At 54.1% G+C, this 22,719-nt stretch overlaps 1 protein-coding gene across 12 annotated transcripts in view; it reads right to left on the reverse strand.

Annotated features, from left to right (window-relative positions):
- CACNA1A (calcium voltage-gated channel subunit alpha1 A) overlaps positions 1–22,719 on the reverse strand; it is a 345,736-nt gene that overhangs the window by 15,541 nt on the left and 307,476 nt on the right. For 6 of the 12 annotated variants that reach the window (XM_060297032.1, XM_060297031.1, XM_060297030.1 and 3 more), the window contains 8 exons: positions 19,328–19,411; positions 11,626–11,742; positions 11,217–11,282; positions 10,926–11,041; positions 9,369–9,519; positions 5,696–5,823; positions 4,585–4,753; positions 838–943 (listed from right to left, as the gene is read on the reverse strand). In XM_060297032.1, coding sequence (XP_060153015.1) covers positions 838–943; positions 4,585–4,753; positions 5,696–5,823; positions 9,369–9,519; positions 10,926–11,041; positions 11,217–11,282; positions 11,626–11,742; positions 19,328–19,411 — 937 coding nt within the window. Of the gene's footprint in view, positions 1–837; positions 944–3,362; positions 3,460–4,319; positions 4,417–4,584; positions 4,754–5,695; positions 5,824–9,368; positions 9,520–10,925; positions 11,042–11,216; positions 11,283–11,625; positions 11,743–19,327; positions 19,412–22,719 lie in introns of all 12 variants that reach the window. The other 6 variants (XM_060297037.1, XM_060297036.1, XM_060297034.1 and 3 more) reach the window with 2 other exon arrangements.

Below are 22,719 nucleotides of genomic sequence, written 5' to 3' on the forward strand. Positions count from 1 at the left end.
CGGGGGTCTGTCCATCCACTCATCCCCTTGGAGAGCTCGTCCAGTCTCCTGGCTTAAAAGCTGCCAGCATCTGATGCCTCCTGACGCTACATCTTCAACACAGCCAGGAAGACTCATCCCCTCACTTCCTTCAGCACCTTCTCGGGGGGCCTCCACCAGAAGTGTAAGTTGGAGAGCCTCCTGCCTAGCCACCATCTTCATGTGTCACCTCCAACACCAACCTCCTGCCCTCCCTTTGCCCCAAACCTGCCCCTGCCATCTCTTCTGTCTCAGGGCACGGCAGCTCCATCCTTCACGCACCAGGGCCCCAACCCCTGGGGGTGGCCTCGTTGCCTCTTTCCCTCACACCCCACATTCCATGCATCAGCATCTGGTCCTCCTGACTCCCAGGAAATATCCAGAATCCGAATATTCCATATCCCCTCCTTCCGAGCCGCCATCCTGTGTTCACATGAGTTATATCAGGCCTCCTCCTAGCTTCTCTCCACTGTGGTTAGAGGGAGTAGGTGCCTCCTCTGCTCTCGAGGCTGCTTGGTACCCCCACGAGCAGAGCGCAAGTCGGTTCAACATAGCCCCAGGTGGGGGGAGGGGCTCTGCACCCGCTGGTCCCTCTGTCTGGAGCGCTTCCCCCCCAGGTATCCACGTGACTCCTTCACAACCTCTCTGGGGAGGCCTCCCCCCGCTGGAAGTGTAACCCACATCCTCCAGGTTTAGAGCGGCGTCTGGCACACAGGAGGGAAGCTCTCAGTATTTGCTGACCAGGTGAATGGCTCAGCCCTCCCAGGCCCTGGCTCCACCCACCCTGCCCCACCTCTCTGCTCCCGTTCCTGCCCTTACCCTTGGCGATCTTGATGTCCAGGGCTGTGCGGATCAGAGCCATGAGGGTAGAATTGAAGTGGACGGTGTTGTCATCGGCAACAGGCAGATCCATCCGCAGGAGCCTCTACAGAAAACCAAAGGCAAGGGCAGTCATTCCCAGGCACCCCTCCCGGATCCCGTGAGCCAGACCCACCCTACCCAGGGAGCCCCAGGAAGAACTCTGAAGGCAGCGGCTAGGGTGCCCCCCACCCTCAGGTTACCTGTCCCGGTGTTCCATTTCCTGATTGCCCTCGCTGGCTCCCTCAGGGAGGGCACTGGGGGCTCTCCTATGCTGCGGAGCCCCTGCCCGTTCCTCGCCCGCCTGCTGGACCCTAGGGCTGGCATTTCCAGGGTTGGCCCACATCCTTGCCCTGCCCCAGAGTTCTTCTGGACAGCTCCGTTCCATTCTGACCCCAAAGAAGAAGAGTACAAGCCAGATCGCAGCAGACATGCAGCAGCCAGGCAGAGGGGTCCATTGCCGCAGCCGCCGGGGGGGCCGCTGGCTCTCCACCCCCAACCCCTGGCTCGGCCCAGACCAGACCAGATGGCCACAGGCCCCATCATTCCTCCGAGAAGCGGCAGGCAGGCGACTCCCCCTGCTGATGGGGCGGGCCCCTCGCGCAGCACATGCAGCGAGGCCATGACACACAGAACAGCGGACAGGGGCGCATGCAGACGGAATCTCGAGACTCATTCATAGCTCCGTGGAAAGTGTATCTCAGGGGCATTTCCGGATCTTGGCTCTCTGTGCAATGGCAGGGGGAAGGGGTGAGGGAGGTGTTCCCATGGCCCAGGGAAGAAAAGATTCCCTGTATCCCAGGCAGGGGCTCTGTCCCCCATGCTTGGTGGCGTGGGAGAGGATGCTGGGCTAGCGTGCACCAGCCCAGGCTGAGGGGGCACGGAGATGGAGACTGATGTTCACCAGAGGATTCAGACACGGGTCAGCAGGAAACACAGAGTTGGAGATGGCAAAGGGGACGGCAGACTCAGCGCCGAACACAAGAGATGGGTGGAGGCAGGGTGGGGAGGGGGATGGTAGACAGAGAAACACATACACACTGGGCCACTGTGCACAGCTGTGCAGGCTGTGCACTGCACAAAGGGCTCCCCATCTTAGAAATCATGGACTTGTGTATTTAAATGACAACTTCCCAGCTGACAGTGGAAAAGTGTCTTGCTCTCCCCACACTGGTGGATTCCAATTGTTTTCCCACCAAGTGTTCTGTGCAAAGGATGTTCATTTGAAATGTGCACAAAGGTGCCTCACGGACCCGTGGCAGCCCCGCACAGAGACCAGGAAGGGAAGGGCACTCTCTCCCTCTCTCCTGCACACGCTCACACACACACCCACACTCGGCCAAGGAGAGACCAAGAGAAGGACAAAAGAAAATTAGAGAAGCGACAGGTACATGGTAGTAAGGCTGGTGGGGCCATCTCCTGGTCTCGCCTGGGAAGAAGGAGTTCATGGAGGGAAGAGGACGAGGAATGGGGTTGTGGGGAGGTGGTTACACGAGGCAGGAAGAAATGGGATGGACAGAGGGGAGGGAGGACTCTTGTAGACAGAGGAGGCCAAGGTGGATGGGTGAATGGAATGATGGGACCATTTTTTTTGGGGGGGGAGGGGCTGACTGTAAAGGTCATCTCTGAACTTCTAGTGGATGAGTTAGGGGGAACAGAGCGTCTGTCCTTGGGTGCCAAGGGAGATTCCGGGACGGGGTCTAGAGGGGTGGCCCGGCCCAGCCGCCTGGCGGCTCCTTCAGACAGCATGCACCACCCCCCCGGTCGGCCATGGTGCCTGCCCGCCCCAGGCCCCCGCCAAGGCAGCGTGCATGGCCTGCGTCAGGGTGCCACGGTCCAGGGGTCCAGCTGCGGCCCGCCTGCCCACTCTGGAACAATGGAGAGGCATGTTGGGGTGTCTTGGAGGGAGATGGGTGGCTTAAGGACAGGAAGACTGGGGAAGCAACTCCAGGGGGGAGGCGGGGGAGGAGAGACTCTGGGTGCTCCCCGGGAAATCTTGGATCCCCCAAGGCCCTAGGTCAGAGATCAGCTTCAGGTGTGTGTGTGTGACCGTGAGACCTGGGGGCTCAAGATACAAAAGATGGGGTCCAAGCCCCTCCCTGCAAGGCACCTGCCCAGGTCTGGGCATGGGGGCCGCTCTGGGCTCATTGGCGACCCCCACCTCCCAAAGGGTGTCCAATTTGGTTCCTGGGGGACCAGGTGCGAGGGGACCTGGGGCTCCCCTCACCCTCCCCCCGGCGTGTCGGCCATAATAGAGTCTCAAAACACCAAGACACACTGATCAGAAAGGACGGACACAGTATACTGCTTAGAATCAAGGGATGGTCATGATTCATTTACTCAAGGAGGAAAGGGGAAAAAAAGGAAAAAAGAAAAAGAAAAAAAAGAACAGTAATGCTGGAAAAAGAGACTCGGCTGGTTGTTCCTGGTCAGCACTGAAAAATCCCCAGTGCCCGGACATTGGTGGTCGGCAAGGGTTAGACTACCTTGTAAGCTACTCTGGCCGGACACTTCTTCCCCAGACCCAGGGGCGGAGACATGTGTCTCAGCATCTGATACATGTCCGGGTAAGGCATGCGGCCCCTGGCAGCACCGAAAACAAAAACGGGGGTGGGAACGGAGAACCAAAAGAAGGGTGGGTGGAGGGAGGGGAAGAAAAGGAAGGAAAAAAAAAAAAAACAACCAAAAAAAAAAAAAAAAAAAAAACCAAAAAAGCAAAACAAAAAAATCACACGAGCCGAAAAAATAGAGAGAGAAAGATGCAGAGAACGATAAAATAGGTATTTCAAATAAATGGAAAAGAGGAGGGAAAAAATGGAAGAGGTAATTAAAAAAAAGATTATTTCACTGCTTACGAGCAGGGAGAGAGAGAGAGAGAAGAGAAAAGTCAGATTCACTTTTGACTCTGGGCTATGGTTCTGGTGGAATGTGGACGGAAGTGGGGGCTTCTCACTTGGAAGCAATGCTTTGGTTCAGTGTCATTTAAAAAACTGGGTCAAGTTCTCTGGTTTGGCTGAGGCTGGTCTCTGAGGGGGCCTAGATGGGGAAGAGGGGCCAGGGCAGTGGAAGGAGGGCTGGGGGCTTTGGGAGGCGAAGGGTGGAGGAGGGGAGAGTGGAGGAGATGGTGGGGGGGGGTCAATGCAAAGTTACAGTCCCCCCGGATGTGTCTGATTTGGGGTGCCGTTGAGACCCCGGGATGGGCAGCTTCAGCTAAGAGCAAGCAGAAATGGCTGAAGGGAACGGAGAGATATATGTTCCATGCTTCATCAAGTCTATGTGACTGCATTCTGTTGGCTAAGTTTTCTAGTTTAGTGCAAAAGAGAGAGATGGCTCTGTTTTTTAGATTATATATAAATATATATATATATATGAAATATATATATTGAAGAACCCCAAGCCACACTCATTCCATGGATGCTAGCAGGTTTTAGTGGAAATCAAACCTTGCAAGCAACCCTATGAGGACATTTCTTGCCTAAGCCGAGAGGGGGAGATATTACGCGCAATAAACTGTACATATCCTTATAATGAATCCGACCGCTGAAAGGAGAAGAGAGGGGATTAGTGGAGGCACGGGGTTAAGCTGCGTTCACACTGGCTCCCCGTGCACACAGTGAGGTCATGATGCCAGGGGCTGGGGACCCCCTGGCTTAGAGTAGGGGAGATGTGGGATGAGTGAAGGTCCCTGAGATGTTCCCAGACACTCACAGACCCTGGGGCAGAGGGTTTCATTTGGAGTGGGTTGGGAGCTCTGGGCTGGGGGAACCTCCCCCAGGGCTCTCTGTGTCTCCCTCTTCCACAATCTGGATGGGCTACACTGGGGGCTGGGGGGGCTCGTGGAATAGAGGACAGGGGGACAGCATCCAACTGCTGTGACCTAAAATCAAAAGAGGAAGAGTTAGGAACCAGCTGAAAGTCAAGCCCCAGCCCCGCAGCTCACCCCAGCCTCTTGGTCTCATGGAGGGTTGTCCGGGGCTGAAAGAATGGCAAGGATCGCCTCCACCCCACCTTCTTCGTGAGGCTCCCCTCTAGTGTTCAGGCTGCTGAGGGCCCCCATTTAATGCTTTCTCAGGCCCCAAGCTCAGCCTGAACTAGAATCCTCAGTTTGTGGTTGGTGGGCTCTGAGCATCAGGATGGCACCTCTGAGCATCCTGCAAGGGCTTGGTGTTGAGCGGGCACTCAATACACTTGAGCAGGGTGGAAACCACCCTTGGAAACCATCACCTGTCAACCAGGAGGGGGCACTCTTGTGCCTACGGAGATGGGAGAGCTCACTCCCTTCGTGACCATGAAGATGCAAGGACCACCAAGGTTCTGTGCCCTCTCCCCTGGCCTTGTGCGACCACCTGCTCCAGGGTCCTGGGATCGCAATGGGAGCTGGGTTCCACCACTCTGATCTTGCAGCCAATTCTGTCTGCCAAGGGTACTAAACCAGCCCTTCTCCCCATACTGCCAGGAGAAATGAGGCTGAGAGGCCTCTGGCTTCCTTCCTGGGGCCTGGATAACTTGTCCTCACCATCTGGAAGCCTCACAGTGGCGGGGGCAGGAGAGACTCATAGGAGGTGAACTCATGGTGGATCCCCTCCCTCGTCTCCCAGAAAACCTGGGGTTTGGGCAGCAGTGGTACCCAAATCATTTAATCCAGGATGTGTGAGGGTGCTGATTCTCATCTTTTTTTTTTTTCTAGACTGATCCTCCTGAAATCCCTGCTGGCTATCCAGGGAGCCAACACCCCAAGGTCTGGATCCTGACCTAGACTGTGCTCCAGTGCCACAGAAAGGTGGGTGATGTGGCTGGAGGATTTGGGGTGACTGCTTACCACGCTGCGGGGTCGTACTCGGCCCAGACACGCACGTACTCATCCAGGTGGTGGGGACCCAGGATGGAGGAATCTCGGGTGAGGTACTCAAAGTTGTCCATGATGACAGCAACAAAAAGGTTCAGCATCTGTGGGGACCCCAGGGGCCAAGATGGGGTGGGGGAGAGGGAGACACATCCAAACACATATACACAGAGGCCCAGAGGGAGAGAGGGAGGGAGATAAAAATGGGAAAAGGTAGTCAGAGAAAGAGATGGGGGAGATAGAGGAAAGACACATGCCCACAGAAGGAGCCCAGAGACAGAGAGATGGAGAAATGGAGATGGGGGAGAGAGACAGAGACAGAGATAAAGATGGAGACAGAGAAAGATACAAAGAGATAAAGACCAACAGTGATGGACAGAGACAATCAGAGAGAGAGGTAGAGAGGCTGTGTTAAATAGAGGCCAACACCAAGGGGACCACCATGACCCCAAATCCTCCCACACCTGATCCCCAATGGGCCAGGACCCTGTCATGTTTCCATCCTCAGCATAAAGTAAGCACTCAGCAAATATTTCTTCGATGGATGGATGGATGAATTTTCCTGCATTTGTCTACATCTTGTAGCACCTTGTCATGTGCTCTTCTAGCCTTTAGCACATGGGGTGCTTGCATCAGTCTTGCCTTCAGGCCTTAGTAAATGTTGCTCCCTCAGTGGACATCCTTTTTCTCCCTTTGGATGATAGCATCTGGGGAAACCCCTGCCCTTACACTTAGATGCTGTTGTTGGGTGTGGCTGGCTTCACAGGTGGTGGTCACATGACCTTGTGATTGGTTAGGGAGGGGCACATTACCCAAGGTGGCCAATGAGAGCCTTCCTTGGGATTTTTGCTGGCACTCTGGCAGCCATCTTCCCTTTATAGGGAGAAAGTTTGAGAATAAAGCCAGTGTGAAGGAGAACAGCAAAGAGGACAGGGTCTGCTATTGCCTGGATCCAGCCTCATTTGGACTTTTCAGTTATATCAGTTAGTGAACTGCATATTTCACTTGTCAGTTTCGGTTGCATTTCTGTTACTTGCAACCAATTTGATCAATACATGGTCTAAGCCCTGCCCACAGTCCCTGAGGGCCACTCTTTGAAATCTTCCTTCCTTCAGTCTGAGTCTCCCCTACCAAAGCACATATCAGATTGTATTGCTACTGTCTCCTGACTTGTCTGCCCAACACCCCTGCAAACTGAGAGAAATATGTTCTCTCCCTATATCCCCAGGGCCTAGTATAAGGCCCAGCACACAGTAGGTATTAAGCAAATGTGTAGAAGTAAGCATAGTAGGTGTTAATAAATGACCTGTAATTCTAGGCGTCCCTAACTTCCGTGACTCTGTTTCTTTTATATACATTGTTATTGGAGTATAATTGCTTCACAGTGCTGTGCTAGGTTCTGTTGTACGACAAAGTGAATCAGCCATATGCATACATATATCCCCATATCCCCTCCCTCTTGAGCTTCCCTCCCACCCTCCCTATCGCACCCTCCTAGGTGGTCACAAAGCACCGAGCTGATCTCCCTGGCTATGCTGCTGCTTCCCACTAGCTATCTATTTTACATTTGGTAGTGTAGATATGTCCATGCTACTCTCACTTCGCCCCAGCTTCCTCTCCCCGCCGTGTCCTCAAGCCCCTTCTCTATGTCTGCTAGTGACTCTATTTTTAATTCATCATTTTGTGATATTGATTGAGCACCTGCTGTGGGCCAGTCACTGTCCTAGGTGTTGGGGATGCAGCAGTGAACTAAACAAAAATTCCTGCCTAGGAAGGGCTGATGATCAAGGGTTGTAGATGTCTTCTAGGGTGCCTGCCCTTCCCAGATGGGATGTAGTATAAGACTGTGTCTCCACATGCACCCAAAGCTACTAGAACAAGGGTGGTCATTTGACCAGGAGCTAGGATGGCCCATTCAGACTCTCTTCTGGGAATTTGGAACTGGGCAAGGGACCATCTAGGTCAATGGCTGTTGACATTAGACTTGGAGGGTGTGTTGCTGTGAGACTTAGGCTGCAAGTCTCTCAGTGTGAGACCGACTGCTGGTCTGAAGAGGGTGGATGTGTTGGGCTTTGGCTGACAGACGCTGGTCCTTGGGTTGCGTTCTGAAAATAACATCTTCCACACTCCCTGGGCACCTTACATCCTGCCAGTAGGAGCCATGGTTAGGGGGCCAGCCTGGGGAGGAGAGAGAAGGAGGAGAGGAGCTTCCTTCTGCTTCCCATGCGGGTCTGTGCTGTGGGTTGAACTGTGTGCCCCCAAAAGATATGTTCAAATCCTGGCCCCCTGTGCCTGTGAATGTGACCTTATTTGAAAAAAGGGTCATCAAGTTAAGATGAGATCATACTGGATTAAGGTCGGCTAAATTCAATATGACTGCTGTCCTCATAAGAGGGAAATCTGGACACAGACACACACGGAGAAGACCATGTGATGACAGAGGCAGTGATTGGAGTGATGCTGCCACAAACTAAGGAACACCACCTGTGGCCACCAGAAGCTGGAAGAGGCCAGGAAGGATCCTATCCTAGAGGCTCTGGAGGGATCATGACCCTGCCAACACTGTGGTCAGACTTCTAGCCTCCAGAACTGTGAGAGGATACATTTTGGTTGTTTTAAGTTACCACGTTTGTGGTTCTTTGTGACAGCAGCCACAGGAAACTGTCTTCAGTTGTCCAGGGGCAGCAGACAGCTAGGGTGCCAGCACTCCCTCAGGGGTTCCAGGGGCAGCTGGGTTGGTTAGTAACACCTTCTTTTCCTTTTAATACCCCAGCCCTGTCCTTCCTGCAGTTGTTAATCCCTGGTGACTTCAGTGTTCTCTGTTTGCTCTTTCAAGCCTGTGTAGCCAGTCCCTATATTAAATCCCCTCTGCTTGAAATACTTAGATAGTTCTTCTGACTGTGCTCAAACTGCTCCAGGAAGAGTGGAGAACAAAAAACATTTGCCGAGATGAGGCCCCAGAGAGAATGAGAGAGAAAGAGAGAGCAGGATGGAGGTTCCTGATAGATATATTCATTCCTCCTTGTTTCAGTCTTGCAGTGCTATATAGTCTCTGGTCCTAGGAGGGTCCTCCTCTTGACAAACTTATCTTTTACTAGTGAAAACCCATTCAATTTTTTTGCAAAGCCCCACAGCTCCCAGAGAATGTTTATGTGGCTGACTTTTTCCTGCCTCCTGATCGTACAGAGGAAGGCACTCACCTTTCAGAGGGCAGATGGGAGTCTCCCACAGCTCAGCTAGATGGGTCCTGGGGCCAGCTCTGAGCTCCATTAGTTTTTCCCTCAGCATACCCAGTGGGTCTCAGATGGGGGAGATTCTGCTCCCTCCCCCAGGGGACACTTGATAATGGCTGGAGACATTTTTGGTTGTCACAACTGGGAGGGTAGTGGGGCATGTGCTACTGGCATCTAGTGGATCAAGGCCAGGGATACTGTCAAACATCCTAGCACGCACAGAACAACCTCCATCAGAGAATGACGCAGATCCCGATGTCAACAGTGTCGAGGGTGAGGAACAGTGGTTAACCTAATCCTGGGCTGGCCCAGGCTTGGAGGGAGAAAGTGTGCAACACAGCCACATTCTATAGCATCCACACCCCCGAGAGGGAGCCAGGTCTAGGGAGCCCACCCACACATGTCCACAGACTCACCAGAAATGAGCAGAGGAAGATGAAGGAAACGAAGTAAAAATAGGCAAATTCATTGCCGCACTCATGAGTCAGGATGCCAGAGTTCTTATCACAGGGTTTACCGCTGAGGCAGGAAAGCATGATGTTGTGCCAAGCCTCTCCAGTGGCACTCCTGAGGACAGAGAGGGGGCATCAGGGACCTGGGCACCCATCTCTGGGCACCAGCACCACCACCCCCTGCCCCCCAAGGGAGGCAGAGCATTGAGGTTAAACGCTTAAGCTCTGGAGCTGGATTGGTGTTGGTTCAAGTCCCAGGTAAATCACTTTTTTCCTCTTGGAGCTCAGAGAGGGGGATTCTTATCCTTGGCTGCTGTGTATTAAAGCCCAAGGAGAATGTTTTTTAAAAATGCTGATGCCAATGGCCCACTCCCACAGACTTGGATTTAACTGGTTTGGGATGTGGCCTGGAGACATAGGTATGTTTCAAAAGCTTCCCTCTCTCTAGGTGATTGTCATTTCTTATTTCTTTCTCAGGTTACTCTGCTCCAGGCACACTGGTCTCCTTGCTGTCCTCCAACATGAGAGCTATGCTCCTGCCTCAGGGCCTTTGCACTTGCTGTACCCTCTACCCTTCCCCAGATATCCACATGGCTCCCTCTCTCAACTATTTCTCTCAAATATCACCCTCCTCAAGGGAGGTGTGACCTATCAGCCTTCCTTTTTTTTTTTTTTTCAGTTGTTACTTGAGAAAAAAATTTCGTTTGACAAAAATATACATAAATTTAATAATTTTAAGCATTTAAGTGTATAATTCAATGGCAATAAGCACATTTACAGTGCCATGCAACCGTCACCACTATCCACCTCCAGAACCTTTTGATCATCCCAAACTGAAAAATTGTACCCCATTAAACAATAACTCCCTCCTATTCCCCTCTCCCAGCCCCTGACAATATGGATTCTAGTTTTTCCCCTAAGAATTTGCCCATTTTGGGTACCTCATGTGAGTGGAATCACACATTATTTGTTCTTTTGTGCCTCCATGTCCCTCTTAATCTTGAATTTTATCTCCTTCTAGTATCCGCTATAATCTGATTATTGATTGTCTGCCTCCCCCATGGGAATAGTATCCGCTATAATTTGATTATTAATTGTCTGCCTCCCCCATGGGAATAGAAGCACCCAGAGGGCAGAGAATGCTGTCTCTGTTTTGTTCCCAGTACTTACAGCAGTGCCTGGCACACAATAGGTGCTCAATAAACCTCTGATGAATGAATGAAGGAACCCTAAGTGCGGCCAGGATTAAGAATCAAGCCTCAGAGCCTATTCAGAGTCTATAAGCCTTTTTCCTCACCTGTCAGGTGTGGTTGCCAAGAATCTCTAGACAGGATGCTCAGGAGGATTCAGTGAGATAATGCCTGAAAATGCCTTCATGTTTACGTCCCAGGGCCTTCAGCTCCTGCCCTGCCAGGGTCCCTGGGTCCCCCACGCCCACTCCAAACCTCAGTGGAATAGAAGGTTGAGGGCATGCCCCCCCCACCACCAGAAGAGAAGGATGAAAGTGTGCCCCCCTCTCACCGGAAGAGAAGCATGAGGGCCTGGAAGAAGGTCCGGAAGTTATTGTGCTCAGTGATTTGGAATTCATCCTCGTCACTGTCCTCATCCTCTACGTCGATGCCGATGTTGCCAAACACCTGGGGAATTAGATGGTGATGACTAGGGGTGGCCACGCCCCCTAGTGGCTCCGGGAAAACTCCACTCAACCTTCAGGGCTGCCTCTCTGAACTGGGCTCCCTTAACCCACCCCCACCTAAGGGCGGTGGCCCTCCTTGGGAGTGCTCTGGGAACATTAGGGGGGCTGGCACGCACCTGCATCCCAATGATGGCGTAGATGAAGAAAAGCATGGCAATCAGCAGACAGACATAGGGCAGGGCCTGGTGGGAAGGAAGGCAATTAAGAATAGTGCTGGGGGCCCCTTATCCACACTGTTTCCTTCATTTGTCCCAGTCCTCCACCCCCATGGGGTGGCCGCATGCTGTGCCCCAGTGGTGTCAGGGTTGGTGGGGCTCTTTGGTGGCTCTGGGAGATTCCCCTTGGAGCTCTCACGACACACCAGGGCAGGAAGTTAGACAAGACCCCTGCCTATAACACATTCTCAGCAAGGTGTATCATAGAGGCGTTTCCTCCTGATTTTTAGATTCAGCCAGAGCAGGTTGGGGTGGGGGGATCCTGATTTCTCTTCTCAGCCCTGGGCTGGAGGCAGGGCCAGGGGCTCACCTTGAAGGACTGCACAAAGGTCCAGAGAAGAATCCGGATGGTGTAACCCTGACGGAGGAGTTTGATGAGCCGGGCCGCTCGGAAGAGGCGCAGGAAGCTCAGGTTGATGAAGTTATTCTGGGGAGACGGAGAAAGAGGGGTGACCATCCACCCACCCCCAGGGGCTCAGAGCTGTCACCACTCACAGAGGCCCCTACATGAAGCCAACCAACAGGAAAAAGCAAGCCAGACCCCAAATAAGGAGCGAGAGGAGAGAAAGCACTATTAATGCAATGGTGCGGAGGAAAAAACTCGAAAAAAACCAAGTGGGGTGTGGGGAAGAGAAAGGGTGAGAAGGGAGGAAAAGGCATCAACTCAAAGGCATAAACCCTCCCTGCCAGCCCCACCCTCAACGGGGAAAGGAAAGAAAAGGAAGGAAGAGAAAGGAATGTGGGTGGGTCGGGTCGTGGAAGAAATAACAAAAGAACAAGGAAAAGAAAATATATCCGAGTCATCCAATCAGGAAAAAAATCCGAGATGGTTTTTGTTTCTCCCAACAACCAAATGCACTGAGACAATAGGACACAAGCGGGTCAAGTCGCCGAATCCATCACACGTGTACGATGCACAAACACCAGGGCGGGGTGGGGGCAGTCAGCACGCTCAGGCCTGGTGGACATGTGTGGGTTCCGAGGGCACGTTACGCTCCGGGCCAGAAATGCATCTGTCATGGGACTCGCCGGGCACCCTGCCCTGCCCTGCTGAGCTGCCCACCCTCTCCTGCCCGCCCTGACCTCACCCCACGGCCAAGAGGAGCAGTGGCTCAAGCCAATTGGAGAAGCGGAAGAGCATCTTTTCTTACCCCCTTGGCGAGCGGGAATGGGGAGGACGGGAGGGAGCTGGGGCTGTTCGGCTGCAGGGCGAGTCCTCGCTGCCCGCTGAGTCGGAGAAGATGCATTTGGGGCCCTTTCCCCCCTTTCAGGGATGGCTTCTCAGCTTCTGGAGCTGGGTGGAGTAGCACGGGACCAGGCCTGCAGGAAGCAGGAAGTACGCAGCGCCCGTGGGTGGGTGAGCGCGCCGTCAGCCCGGGCCCACCGAGGGGCCGGTGCTGGGGGCCGGGAGGTGGGGCTGTCCCTGCCCCCAGGACCTCCCTGGGTGGACCCTGCCTCTGCTCAAAGGCCCCCTGTCTAGTCACTGCCTCTACCTCCTCCCTCCCGAGCCAGAAGAACCCCAGGTAGGGGTAGGGGTGGGGAGACAGCTATGGAGACGGTGGGTCTTACGTGACTGTCCAGGGGCTTGTCTGCTGGGGCCTCTGGTGGGGTACTGGAGGCTAGAAGTCACGAATGGGCCAAATCTGGCCAACGAAACTATGTTGTGGGGCCTGAGCAGTTTTCCTTTAGAAATTAAAAATAGCTCCTAGTGTTTAAAAGTCAGATTTCGCCCCCACATCTGGCTTTCAGGCAACCCTGAGGCTGCCTCCACGGGTAGCAGTTACTTGAGGCACAGATGTGGCTGCCCGCCGTGAAGCGGGCCACGTTTCCGCCAGTTTGCCAAGGTTCCCACATACTAGAAACGGAACCGGTTTCTTGGCTTACGGCATCTGCTTGGTCCCCAGAGGCATCTGAGTTTGAGACTCCTGCTTCAGGTAGGCATGGAAACCACCACTGATTGGTGGGTTGGAGGCAAAGGGGTCTTAAGGGGTCTTGGAGGAGTGCTAGATACAGGCCACGTAGCAACGTTGAAACTGGCCTAGCTCTCACCCAGCAAAGGGCACAGGGGTGATCGTACAGGTTGCCCCAACAGTCACAGCACCACTTTCGGTCTCAAGAGTTTGGACAGTGAATCATATGGGCATCCTGTTTGGTGGTTCCTGAGGGCTTCCCAGCCACTGGATCTAGCCAGCTCTGACCTGGGAGCTGAGAGACACAGAGAGAGGTGTCAAGGAATTTCTGAGGTTGGCAGGAGGCCTCTGGGTTTTCTGGAAAAGTCTAGGGTGCTCTCTGGGACACATCAGTTGACCCTTAGGCCTCTAGGATGGGGGAGGGGTGTGGGGATCCTACCCTGACCACATTTGGGCCTAACCACTGTGAGAATCTCTCAAGCGCCTCGAATCAACCCCCAGACTCAGCTTGGGTGACAGTCACCCTCCGTGCCCTGTTGACCTGACTCCCAGCCCTGCTTGGCCACCCAGCTCCATCTGGGGACAGGGCCGATGGCCCAGGTGTCCCCAGTCCCCTCCCGTCCATCCCCAGAGTACAAGCCATCCCTTCATGGGGCGGGGCATAACATGTGGACTCATGCAAAGTCAGGCGGGCCCTGGAAGCAGCCTCTGGGGGCTCGGGGCAGAGCGGGGCGGTAGGGACTGCTACCATGCAGGAGAAAGAAGGGGGGTTTGCAGGGAGACGCGTGCAGAGAGCATGCTGCCCTTCTTGGGGCCAGGGAGACAGGAGACACACGGGGGAAGTAGGGGTGGAAATGAAAGAGGTGACAGGGCAGGGGAAGGTTCTAGTCTGCCCTCATCCCCCCCCCATCTCTTCCTGGGTTTGCATAGAGTCCTTCAAGTGCTCCTAGAACTTCTGACTTTCTTCCTAGCTTCCATCTTTTTGTCCACAGCCAGGCAGGAATAGCTGTCCTCTCCTCCAACCCTGCCCAGTGCTTCCTGGTTCTAGGCTGAAGGGGAGTGATGTGGGCCCTGGAAGGCTTGCTGTGTTCAGGGGTGCGAGTACTCAGAAGGACATGGAGACCACCCTCCTAAGGGCTCCAGAGAAGTCCTGCACTCGCAGACCCCACCTCCAGCCCAGATGTTGCCTCTGCACTCCAGACCCATTAACCCACTGCCTACCTGACTTCTTCTGGGGTGCCCTTCAGGGCACTTCAAGCCCACTGTGCCCACACTTGTGCTATTCCCCTAACCTGGCCCTCTCCTGGCATTCCCTAACTTCCATCTCCCAGTTCAAGCCAGAGTCAAGTCCTCCAGGCTCCTCCCTCCCCCCGAGCCCAGACCCAACCCTTCTCCAGGTCCTGGAGAGATCCCTGCTCAGATGGCCAGTCCTCACATCGCTCCTGCTTCCTCTGCTGTCATCTCTCCTTGGGATTCCTGGTGCTCACTTCCAGCCCAGCCTGCCGCCTACCCACTCCCTGCTCTGCAGCTGCAGGGTCTGGTCTAACCGCACTTCCGATCACGCCTCCCCTGCTTCAAATCCTCCCAGGCTCCCACAACAAGGCCCCAAGGTCCTGTCCCCTTCTGCCGTCTTCACTTTCTCTGGGTCAGTCTTCCTCTGCTCTTTGCTCTAGCCACACCCTCTCACTGGCAGACCCTGACCCCTGCGTGCTCCGACCTGCCACAGGACTTTTGCACATGCTATCCCGGGCCTCAAATGCCCTTTTCTCCCCCTCTCCACATTGTTCACGCTGCTCATCTTTCAGCTTGCAACACACTTACAATTTCAAGTGGGTTTCAGGGGTTATTTGACCAATGCCTGCCTCCCCCCGCCTGACTGTAGGTGACACAGGGGGTGGGGGCAGTGATGGTGTCCCCTTCTGCCCAACCCTCCATCTGTGGCACAGAATTGGGGCTCATTCAATGTTTGGTGGATGAATGTCTTGTGTATGGCTAGCAGGGGAGGGATCCCGGTGCAAAGATGCCATTGCGGGTCCTTCAAAGGGGCTCAGAGGATGGTGGGGGAGGGGCAGAGGCAGGTGGGAGTAAGGAGTAAGAGAGTAAGGAGTGTGCAAGTGTGCAGAGAGCCGAATAAGTGCGGCGAGGGAGGGATGGACAGGGTGCATCCAGGGTGTGGGTGTGGGTTTGCAGGGTGGATGGATATAACAGAAGGGAGGGATAGTGTGTGCATGTGTGTGTGTGTGTGTGTGTGTGTGTGTGTCAGGGGGTGGGGGAGGATCAAGAGAGGGAGATTGCAAGAGCAAAAAAAGAGAAAGGGAGACAGAGAGACAGAGACAGAGAGAAAGAGGGAATGAGAGTCAGAGACTGAACAGGAAAGAGGAGAGAGCACATGTGTTTAGTGACCGTGTCTGGGTGGGGGGCGGGGAACAGGAGTGCATGCAGATCAGGGCTCCAGGAGAGGGCGTCAGCCGGCCGGTCCATCTGGAAGCAGCCAGACCTGAGTCCCGGCCGTTCAGCCAGAACCGGTTCCGGCCATTCTGAGTCGCCCTCATTTGAGCGTCTTTGCCTGCACCTTGCAAGGCCCTCAGACCTCCTCCATCGGACTTGGAGATTTACGTCGCTGCTGGTCAAGCCCGAAGAGCTCGTGGGTTTGGAATGGGGTGAGGACTGTTGGAGCTTTCCTGGGGCCCCGGGATCCATGGAGTTAACCAGGGACAGGAGTGGTGTGAGAGAGTGCCTGATGGCTCTGAGTACAGGGCTGTGTGTAAGGAATGGGGTGGGAGACTCAGCCAGCCAACCTGTCCTGTTGGAGGTGTTGCATGGGGCAAACCCATCCTTTTCTCTGCAGAAGACACAAGCCAACCCAAACAGAAAACCCTAATTCAGAACCCAATACCAACCAGAGGAAGAGAGGTTGCAGGAACAAGGAGGGGGGGCAGGTCGGGAGGGTTTGGAGAGATGGACAGACATACGGGGGTGGGGATAGGGGAGTGCATCAGGCAGTCCAAGTTTAGAAAGCCCAGGGCGTGACATGCAGTGCTGATGCAAGAAGATGCGTTCACAGTTAATGTAAGGCATTTAGACTTCAGAAAGAAGTAAGACCAACCGGATTCTAGATGCAGATGTTGAAGATGGAAGGGGAGCAGGCGGGCAGGGGCAGTTGGGGAGGCGTGTTCAGCGTTTTTTAGGTTGATTTGTAACCAGTGCCAAAAAAACCAATGGGTTTCGGTTCCCGGGCGGGGAGTGGGGGTGGTGGTGGTGGGTTGGGAGATAGTCATTGGTGTATGAACACACAGACCACGTCATGGATGAACAAATGAATTTCATAGTGCATTTTGATTGGATGAGTTTTTCAGACGGCGTTGTGCCAATATACAGTTTAAAGAGCAGGCATGAAAAGAGACAAGACAAGAAACACAGTCATTATCCATCGCACGCAGGGCAAACCCACGTCACCCCAGCCACTTGTGGGTGGCAGCTGAGGCCCGGTGGGCCTCACACCCTCTCCCCCTCCCCCGAAACCCTGGGGCCTTGCCCTCCCTATGGTCTGGTTCCCCTCGCCTCAGCCTGGCTGAGCTCTGTCTGGCCTCAGACTCAGTGGGCTTACCTGGGAGGCAGAAAGGGGCTGCTGAAGGCTCCTTGCCTAGCAGGGCAAACCTTCCCCACCTCCAGGTCGGGTGTTTATCCTCCTAAAAGGGTCCAAATGCCCACCCTCTAGCTTTCCCGCCAAATGATTATAATTCAGGGCTGAGGGGCTGCCTAACAAACTGCAATCCAAGTACGTGCACAGTCATAACAGCAACAGCAATAATAATCACCACTATTCGTGAACTAATTCCTGGCAGGTTCTGTGCCAAGCACTTTACGTCAATCGCTCTGATTTGCTCAAAGTTGCCATCTCTTGTCCTGGAATGTCAGCCTCCTGGGGACAGGCGCTCTTGTCTGTTTTGCTCTGTTCCCGGCACCTCTAACAATGCCTGGCATACAGCAGGTGCTTAATGCATGCTTCTATGACTGCATGAATGAATGTGAGGCTTGCAAGGGTCTGATGAGGTTGGTTATGAAGGTCAGTCCCAAACACAGGACGAGAAGAGGTAATACAAGTTACCCAGGGTCAAACAGCTCATAGGGGAGGGCTGTTTGACTACTGCAATAGTCCTGATATCCCTGAAGTGGATTCTGTGCCCCATTCTCCTGCCCTCCCATATCTTGCAGCCAGGAGAACAAGCCGTTAGGGTCCAGTCCTACAGATCTCTTACTGGCAACTAGAGCTTCGATCAACTTCCTCTACCTGCCCGACTGGGGTGGTGGGTCACCCTTCTCACCTCTTGACCCAGAGGGATATTGGTTCAAAGCTGTCTTGTCTTCAGCTGTACGGCAAGATACTTTGACTGCCAGGAAGCTCCAGATCTCTTAGAAACTTAGGACAGAAGATGAGGTCTAAGCTCTGGCCCTCTGCCAGGGGACAGTGGCCAGGTGGGGGCAACCCCAATGGGGATAGCCCACAGCTGGGCATGACCTCTCTAGAGGAAGGTGTCAGGGGCGAGACGGGGGAAGGGGGAACTTCTGGTTCACTGAAGATGAAGGCAAAGAATTGTGGCCAAGATACCACTCGGGTGGGGGTATGGGGGCTGCGTCAGAGAATGGCCCCTCTTCTGCGTAGCTTCCCAATCCTATCAGGCTTCCAGGATAGAAGAGTGGGCCAGTTGATCCCTTTGCTGCTGGGGGCTCAGTTAGGGACACCCCAGGGAACACCAGTGTGCCCTCAGGAGTCACCAGGTCTGGCTGCACGACTTGAAGTAGGTCCCTCATTCTCCTCAGCATTGAGCATCAGTTTCCTCATCTGTGAAATGGGGCAACACCCTCTTCTTTGGGCCCCACCCCACCCAGATCTATCCTCTGCTCTCCTCTGCCTGTTCTGAGCATCATCCTGGCTCTCTGGCCTTCTGGCTCCTTTCTGGCCGGTCTTGGCCAATGGAAGTGGCTGGCAGGAGATAGAGGGTGGGAGGAGAGCAAGGTAGGGGTGTTTCTCCCCCGATGCTGCATGCCAGCTTTGGCGCTGTCTCCGGCAGGAGCTCTGTCCCTCCATGTTCACAGCTCCCACCAGGCGGCCCCTCTCTGAGTTCGGCACCTGGGCAGGTAACAGCTCCCCACGGTGGTTGGGTGCTGGGTCCCTTCCCCTCCACTCTGTGACTAGTCTCTGCTTTGGGATCCCTTCAGTGGAACCCTCTAAAGGAATTCTTTTTCATGCTGAGCCCCCGACCTGTACTACGAGCCAATCCACGTAAAGCGCTTGGCACAGTGCCTGGTCGTCCCTGTCAGCTTTTATTATTGTTGTTATGACAAGGTTGTTACCACCCCTGGCCCTTGGCTCTGACCCTCTGCCCTTTTGCTTCGCCTGTGAGGACCTCCTATCCTCCCCACAGCCTCCTGAGGGCCCTCAAGCCTAGGCTCACTGGCAAATGGCCAGGGAGGGGGTGTGAGGCAGGAGCTCTGGGACCTGTGTCTTCCAGACGATGTGGCCCTGTGAGGGGCCACCACGGCGAGGTCCAGAGACCCGCCCCCCTCCACGTTGGGAACCTCCCAGGCCTGGGGATAGAGGAAGACACATGTCCCAGGGACCCTCCTAAGGTCCTGGGAATCGTGTCCCCCCGTTAACCCAAGGGCCGCGGCTCCCTCCTCCCCGTGAGCCAGAACGTGGTTAGTTCAAGCAGAATGGACTTGAAGCTGGTTCCCTCTGGGCCCCCAACACTGTGTGGTGTTTGGGGGGTGGGGCTCAGCCTTGGGATCCTTTAAGTGTCTCAGTTTTCTCAATGAGCTCATCCACATTATTGAATCATAAGTCGGTAGCCAAGAGGCAGGGAAGTTCACGTTGCAGCGCTAGCCCCACGGCGGTGGTTTCGGACATCCCCGTCTCCCCATGTCACCCTCTTGAGGGGCTGCCCTTGCTCCCAGGGGCCCCAATTCTCCCTCTTTGGTCATGGTCAAGCGCTGGCTTGAGCCAGCTGTGGCTGTCGGGACCCACTGCTTCTTGATGACCTCTTCCTCGCCCCTCCCAGCCCAGCCAGGAACTGCCCAGAGAGAAGCCGGCGGGAAACTTACCCCAAACTCGGTCACCAGGATGTCGGTGATGCTGCCCAGAACAGTCACAAAGTCGAAGATGTTCCAGGCATCGCGGAAATAATTCTAGAACGGGGACCCACAAAATAGAGATGCCAACATAGGGCTCCATGGCTGACCCCCAAGTCCAGCCCGGGGGGCCCGTTAGGGGCACAGCTGCAGACCAGTCAAGTGCCCGGGACAGTTACAGTCATTCAAACAGCAAAATGTTGCTGGATGGGCTTCTCAGTATCATCTGTTCTGAGTCCCCCCTCCCCGGGACCCCCAAGCCTTCCCACGGCTTGCTTGGCCCCAGAGGGGGGTCTCCGGGTGCCGCGTCAGCTCTATTGTGGGGGAGGGCTGCCTTTCTGGGCTGTGCCCTGTTTCTCCAACAGTTCCAAGGGCTCTCTGAGACCTCAGATGCTTCATAAACGACGTCACTGGGGTCCTCATGAAGACTCTCGGAAGGAAGGTTTATCACCCATTTTATATGAGGCGACTGGGGCTCAGAGAGCAAAGATGCTCACCTCAGGCAGCACAGAGGTGAAGAGTCAGGATTTGAACCCAGGTCTGGGCAAGCCCAGAGTCTATGGACAGGACCCTGCTGAATCAAGACCGTGCTTATAGCACCCTTGCTAAGACAGCAGCCTCTGGGGTCACGTGCCAGCTCTGCTACCATCCAGCTGTGTGGCTGTGGGTCAGTGACTTAACCTCTCTGTGCCTCCATTTCCTAATCTGGAGAAGGGGGATAGGAACAAGGGTGCAGAGGCCTTCTGGGCATACACGAGGCTACACTTCCTGGCCCCCTTGTGGTTAGATAAGGTTGTGTATCTAGTTACAGCCGATGGGTTGTGAACAGAGGCAGCATGAGTCACTTTCTGGCCAGTGCAGGACCCGCCAGAACTCTCATAACCCTGGACCTGGTGACCAGTAACGTTCCAGATGACGGCTGCTCAGAGAGCCCGGGTCTCTGAGTAAACCCTTTGTTGACTGGAGCAACAAAGCTGTGTTTGTTACCACAGCTTAACTTGAGCTATCCTGACTGGTATATCCCTGGGCTGGGTTCTGCCTCAAGTGGGACACACAGGTATAGCATGCTGTTGTTAAAATACTGAAATATTGGGACTTCCTGGTGACGCGGTGGTTAAGACTCCACGCTCCCAATGCAGGGGGCCTGGGTTCAATTCCTGGTCAGGGAATTAGATCCAACATGCATGCCGCAACTAAGAGTTTGCATGCCACAACTAAGGAGCCTGCCTGCCACAACTAAGACCCAGTGCAACCAAATAAATAAATAAATATTAAAAAAAAATACTGAAATATTTCACAGTTTGAGCCCACAAGGAGTAGCACCCCTGCCTGGATCTAAGGGTCTGATTCAAACAGACGGCCCTTCCCTCAAGGCTTGGTGGGACCCATGCTAAACACAGGCCTTCCCAGCAACCTCACAAAAGCAGAGGCCAGCTCGGGGCTTGGGCCCCATTATGAGCAGTCATCTTCTCCCCTGAGGATCTGACCCGGCGGCAGCCCCTCTGCCTCACAGAGAAGGACACAGGCTTTGCATCTGTGCTTCCCAGGATCAAATTCTTTTAGCACGTACGAATCAAATGTCCTCGGAGTTGGACTGCTTGGGCCTCAGGGCCCTCTTCCGGAAGATAAAGGTATAACAACAATCTGATAATGAATGTGAGTCACTGACTGTGGGGTTCGGTATATAGTAGGTGCTCAATAAATGGATGTTGTTTTATGGTTGTCTAAAAGGAGTTCAGGTTCCACTGGCACTTTTGGTATTTTAACAGGTGCGGCTGGGGCCCTACCCATATCCCCTCATATTTTGACTGTGTACCTTTGTTACTCTGCCCAGGGGCTTTCTCTAGCTGCATAAGGGAATTAACAGCTCCTCTGGGAGCAGCCCTCGACTATGACTGATGGGCACTGGAGGATAAATACTCCAGCTCCCCACCATGGGTGACATGACCTGAGTAAGTGCTCTCTGCTGCACCCCAGAGGTCCTCCGTGGAACTGCATCCCAGTTATACCCATAGGGAAGCTGCTCACCAACACACCCTGTACGGGCTGCCTTCCCTTCTCTGTCTCACACCCTCTTTCCCCTACGGGGCTTCCTGGAGTCACCTCCCAGATAAATTCCTTGCATTCAAGTTTGTCTCAGGCTCTACCTCTAGGGGAGCACAAACGAGGACAACTTTATAGGTGTTTGGCTACAGGCCTCAAGCCCCTGGATAGCCCCCCTATCATTTAAACTCCACATGGGGAACTTGGGGCTTCATGTAAAACTGAAGGGGGAGGCATAGTGCAGAATCCTGCAGGATTGTCAGGGGTGGAGGAGATGGAGTCCCAGACCCTGGCAGAATGCATCACTTCACCACCAGAACATTGACTGGGAATGAAAAAAAATTACAAGACAGCTGCACTGGGCAGGGCTTGTGCCTAGGCTCATGCTCACACCCCCCTCAGCCCTGGGATGTGTCATTCTCCCATCTTGTAGATGTATACGTAGGAGCAAATAGGCCAAGTGCCTTGCTTGTGGTCACATAGCTAGAAAGGGTCTGAGGCAGGATTCACACCCAGGCATGGGTACTCGAGAGACTGAGTTCTTCCCGGTACATGTTCTGTGACCTGTTCTGGGTCACACAGCCCATAGGTGGCATCCCCAGGACTGGAACTCTGAGTTGGTGCAATTGCCCTGACGGCAGGGTGCCTCCCCATGCCTGGCTGGTCCTCAGTGCAGGGCCCAATGGCCCAGCCTGTATGTCGGGTTCCCCTGGGTGTCCTCATGAAAAATACAGATTCAGGGGCTTCCCTGGTGGCGCAGTGGTTGAAAGTCTGCCTGCTAGTGCAGGGGACATGGGTTCGAGCCCTGGTCTGGGAGGATCCCACATGCCGTGGAGCAACTGGGCCCGTGAGCCACAACTACAGAGCCTGCGCGTCTGGAGCCTGTGCTCTGCAACGAGAGGCCGCGACAGTGAGAGGCCCGCGCACTGCGATGAAGAGTGGCCCCCGCTCGCCACAACTGGAGAAAGCCCTCGCACAGAAACGAAGACCCAACACAGCCAAAAATAATAAATTAATTAATTAATTTAAAAAAAAAGCTGATGCAGCCACCAATAAAATAAAAATAAATTAAAAAAAGTACAGATTCAGGGGCTCCCACCCCACCAAATGAATAAGGATCTCTTGAGGTGGGTCTGGGGCATCATTCAACGTTAAATGCTTCTGATGGGTTGCAGGCTTGGTAGCCACTGCTTTGGAGGAGAAAGGTCAGGTGATGAACTTTATTGGAACACTTTCTGGTATTTACTGAGTGCTCGCAACATGTCAGGCTTGGACCTTCAGTCTCCAGACACACATTATGTGCATTTGGGGTTTGCAAGAGC

Source organism: Globicephala melas, chromosome 3 (genome assembly GCF_963455315.2).
Source record: "Globicephala melas chromosome 3, mGloMel1.2, whole genome shotgun sequence".
NCBI lineage: Eukaryota > Metazoa > Chordata > Mammalia > Artiodactyla > Delphinidae > Globicephala > Globicephala melas.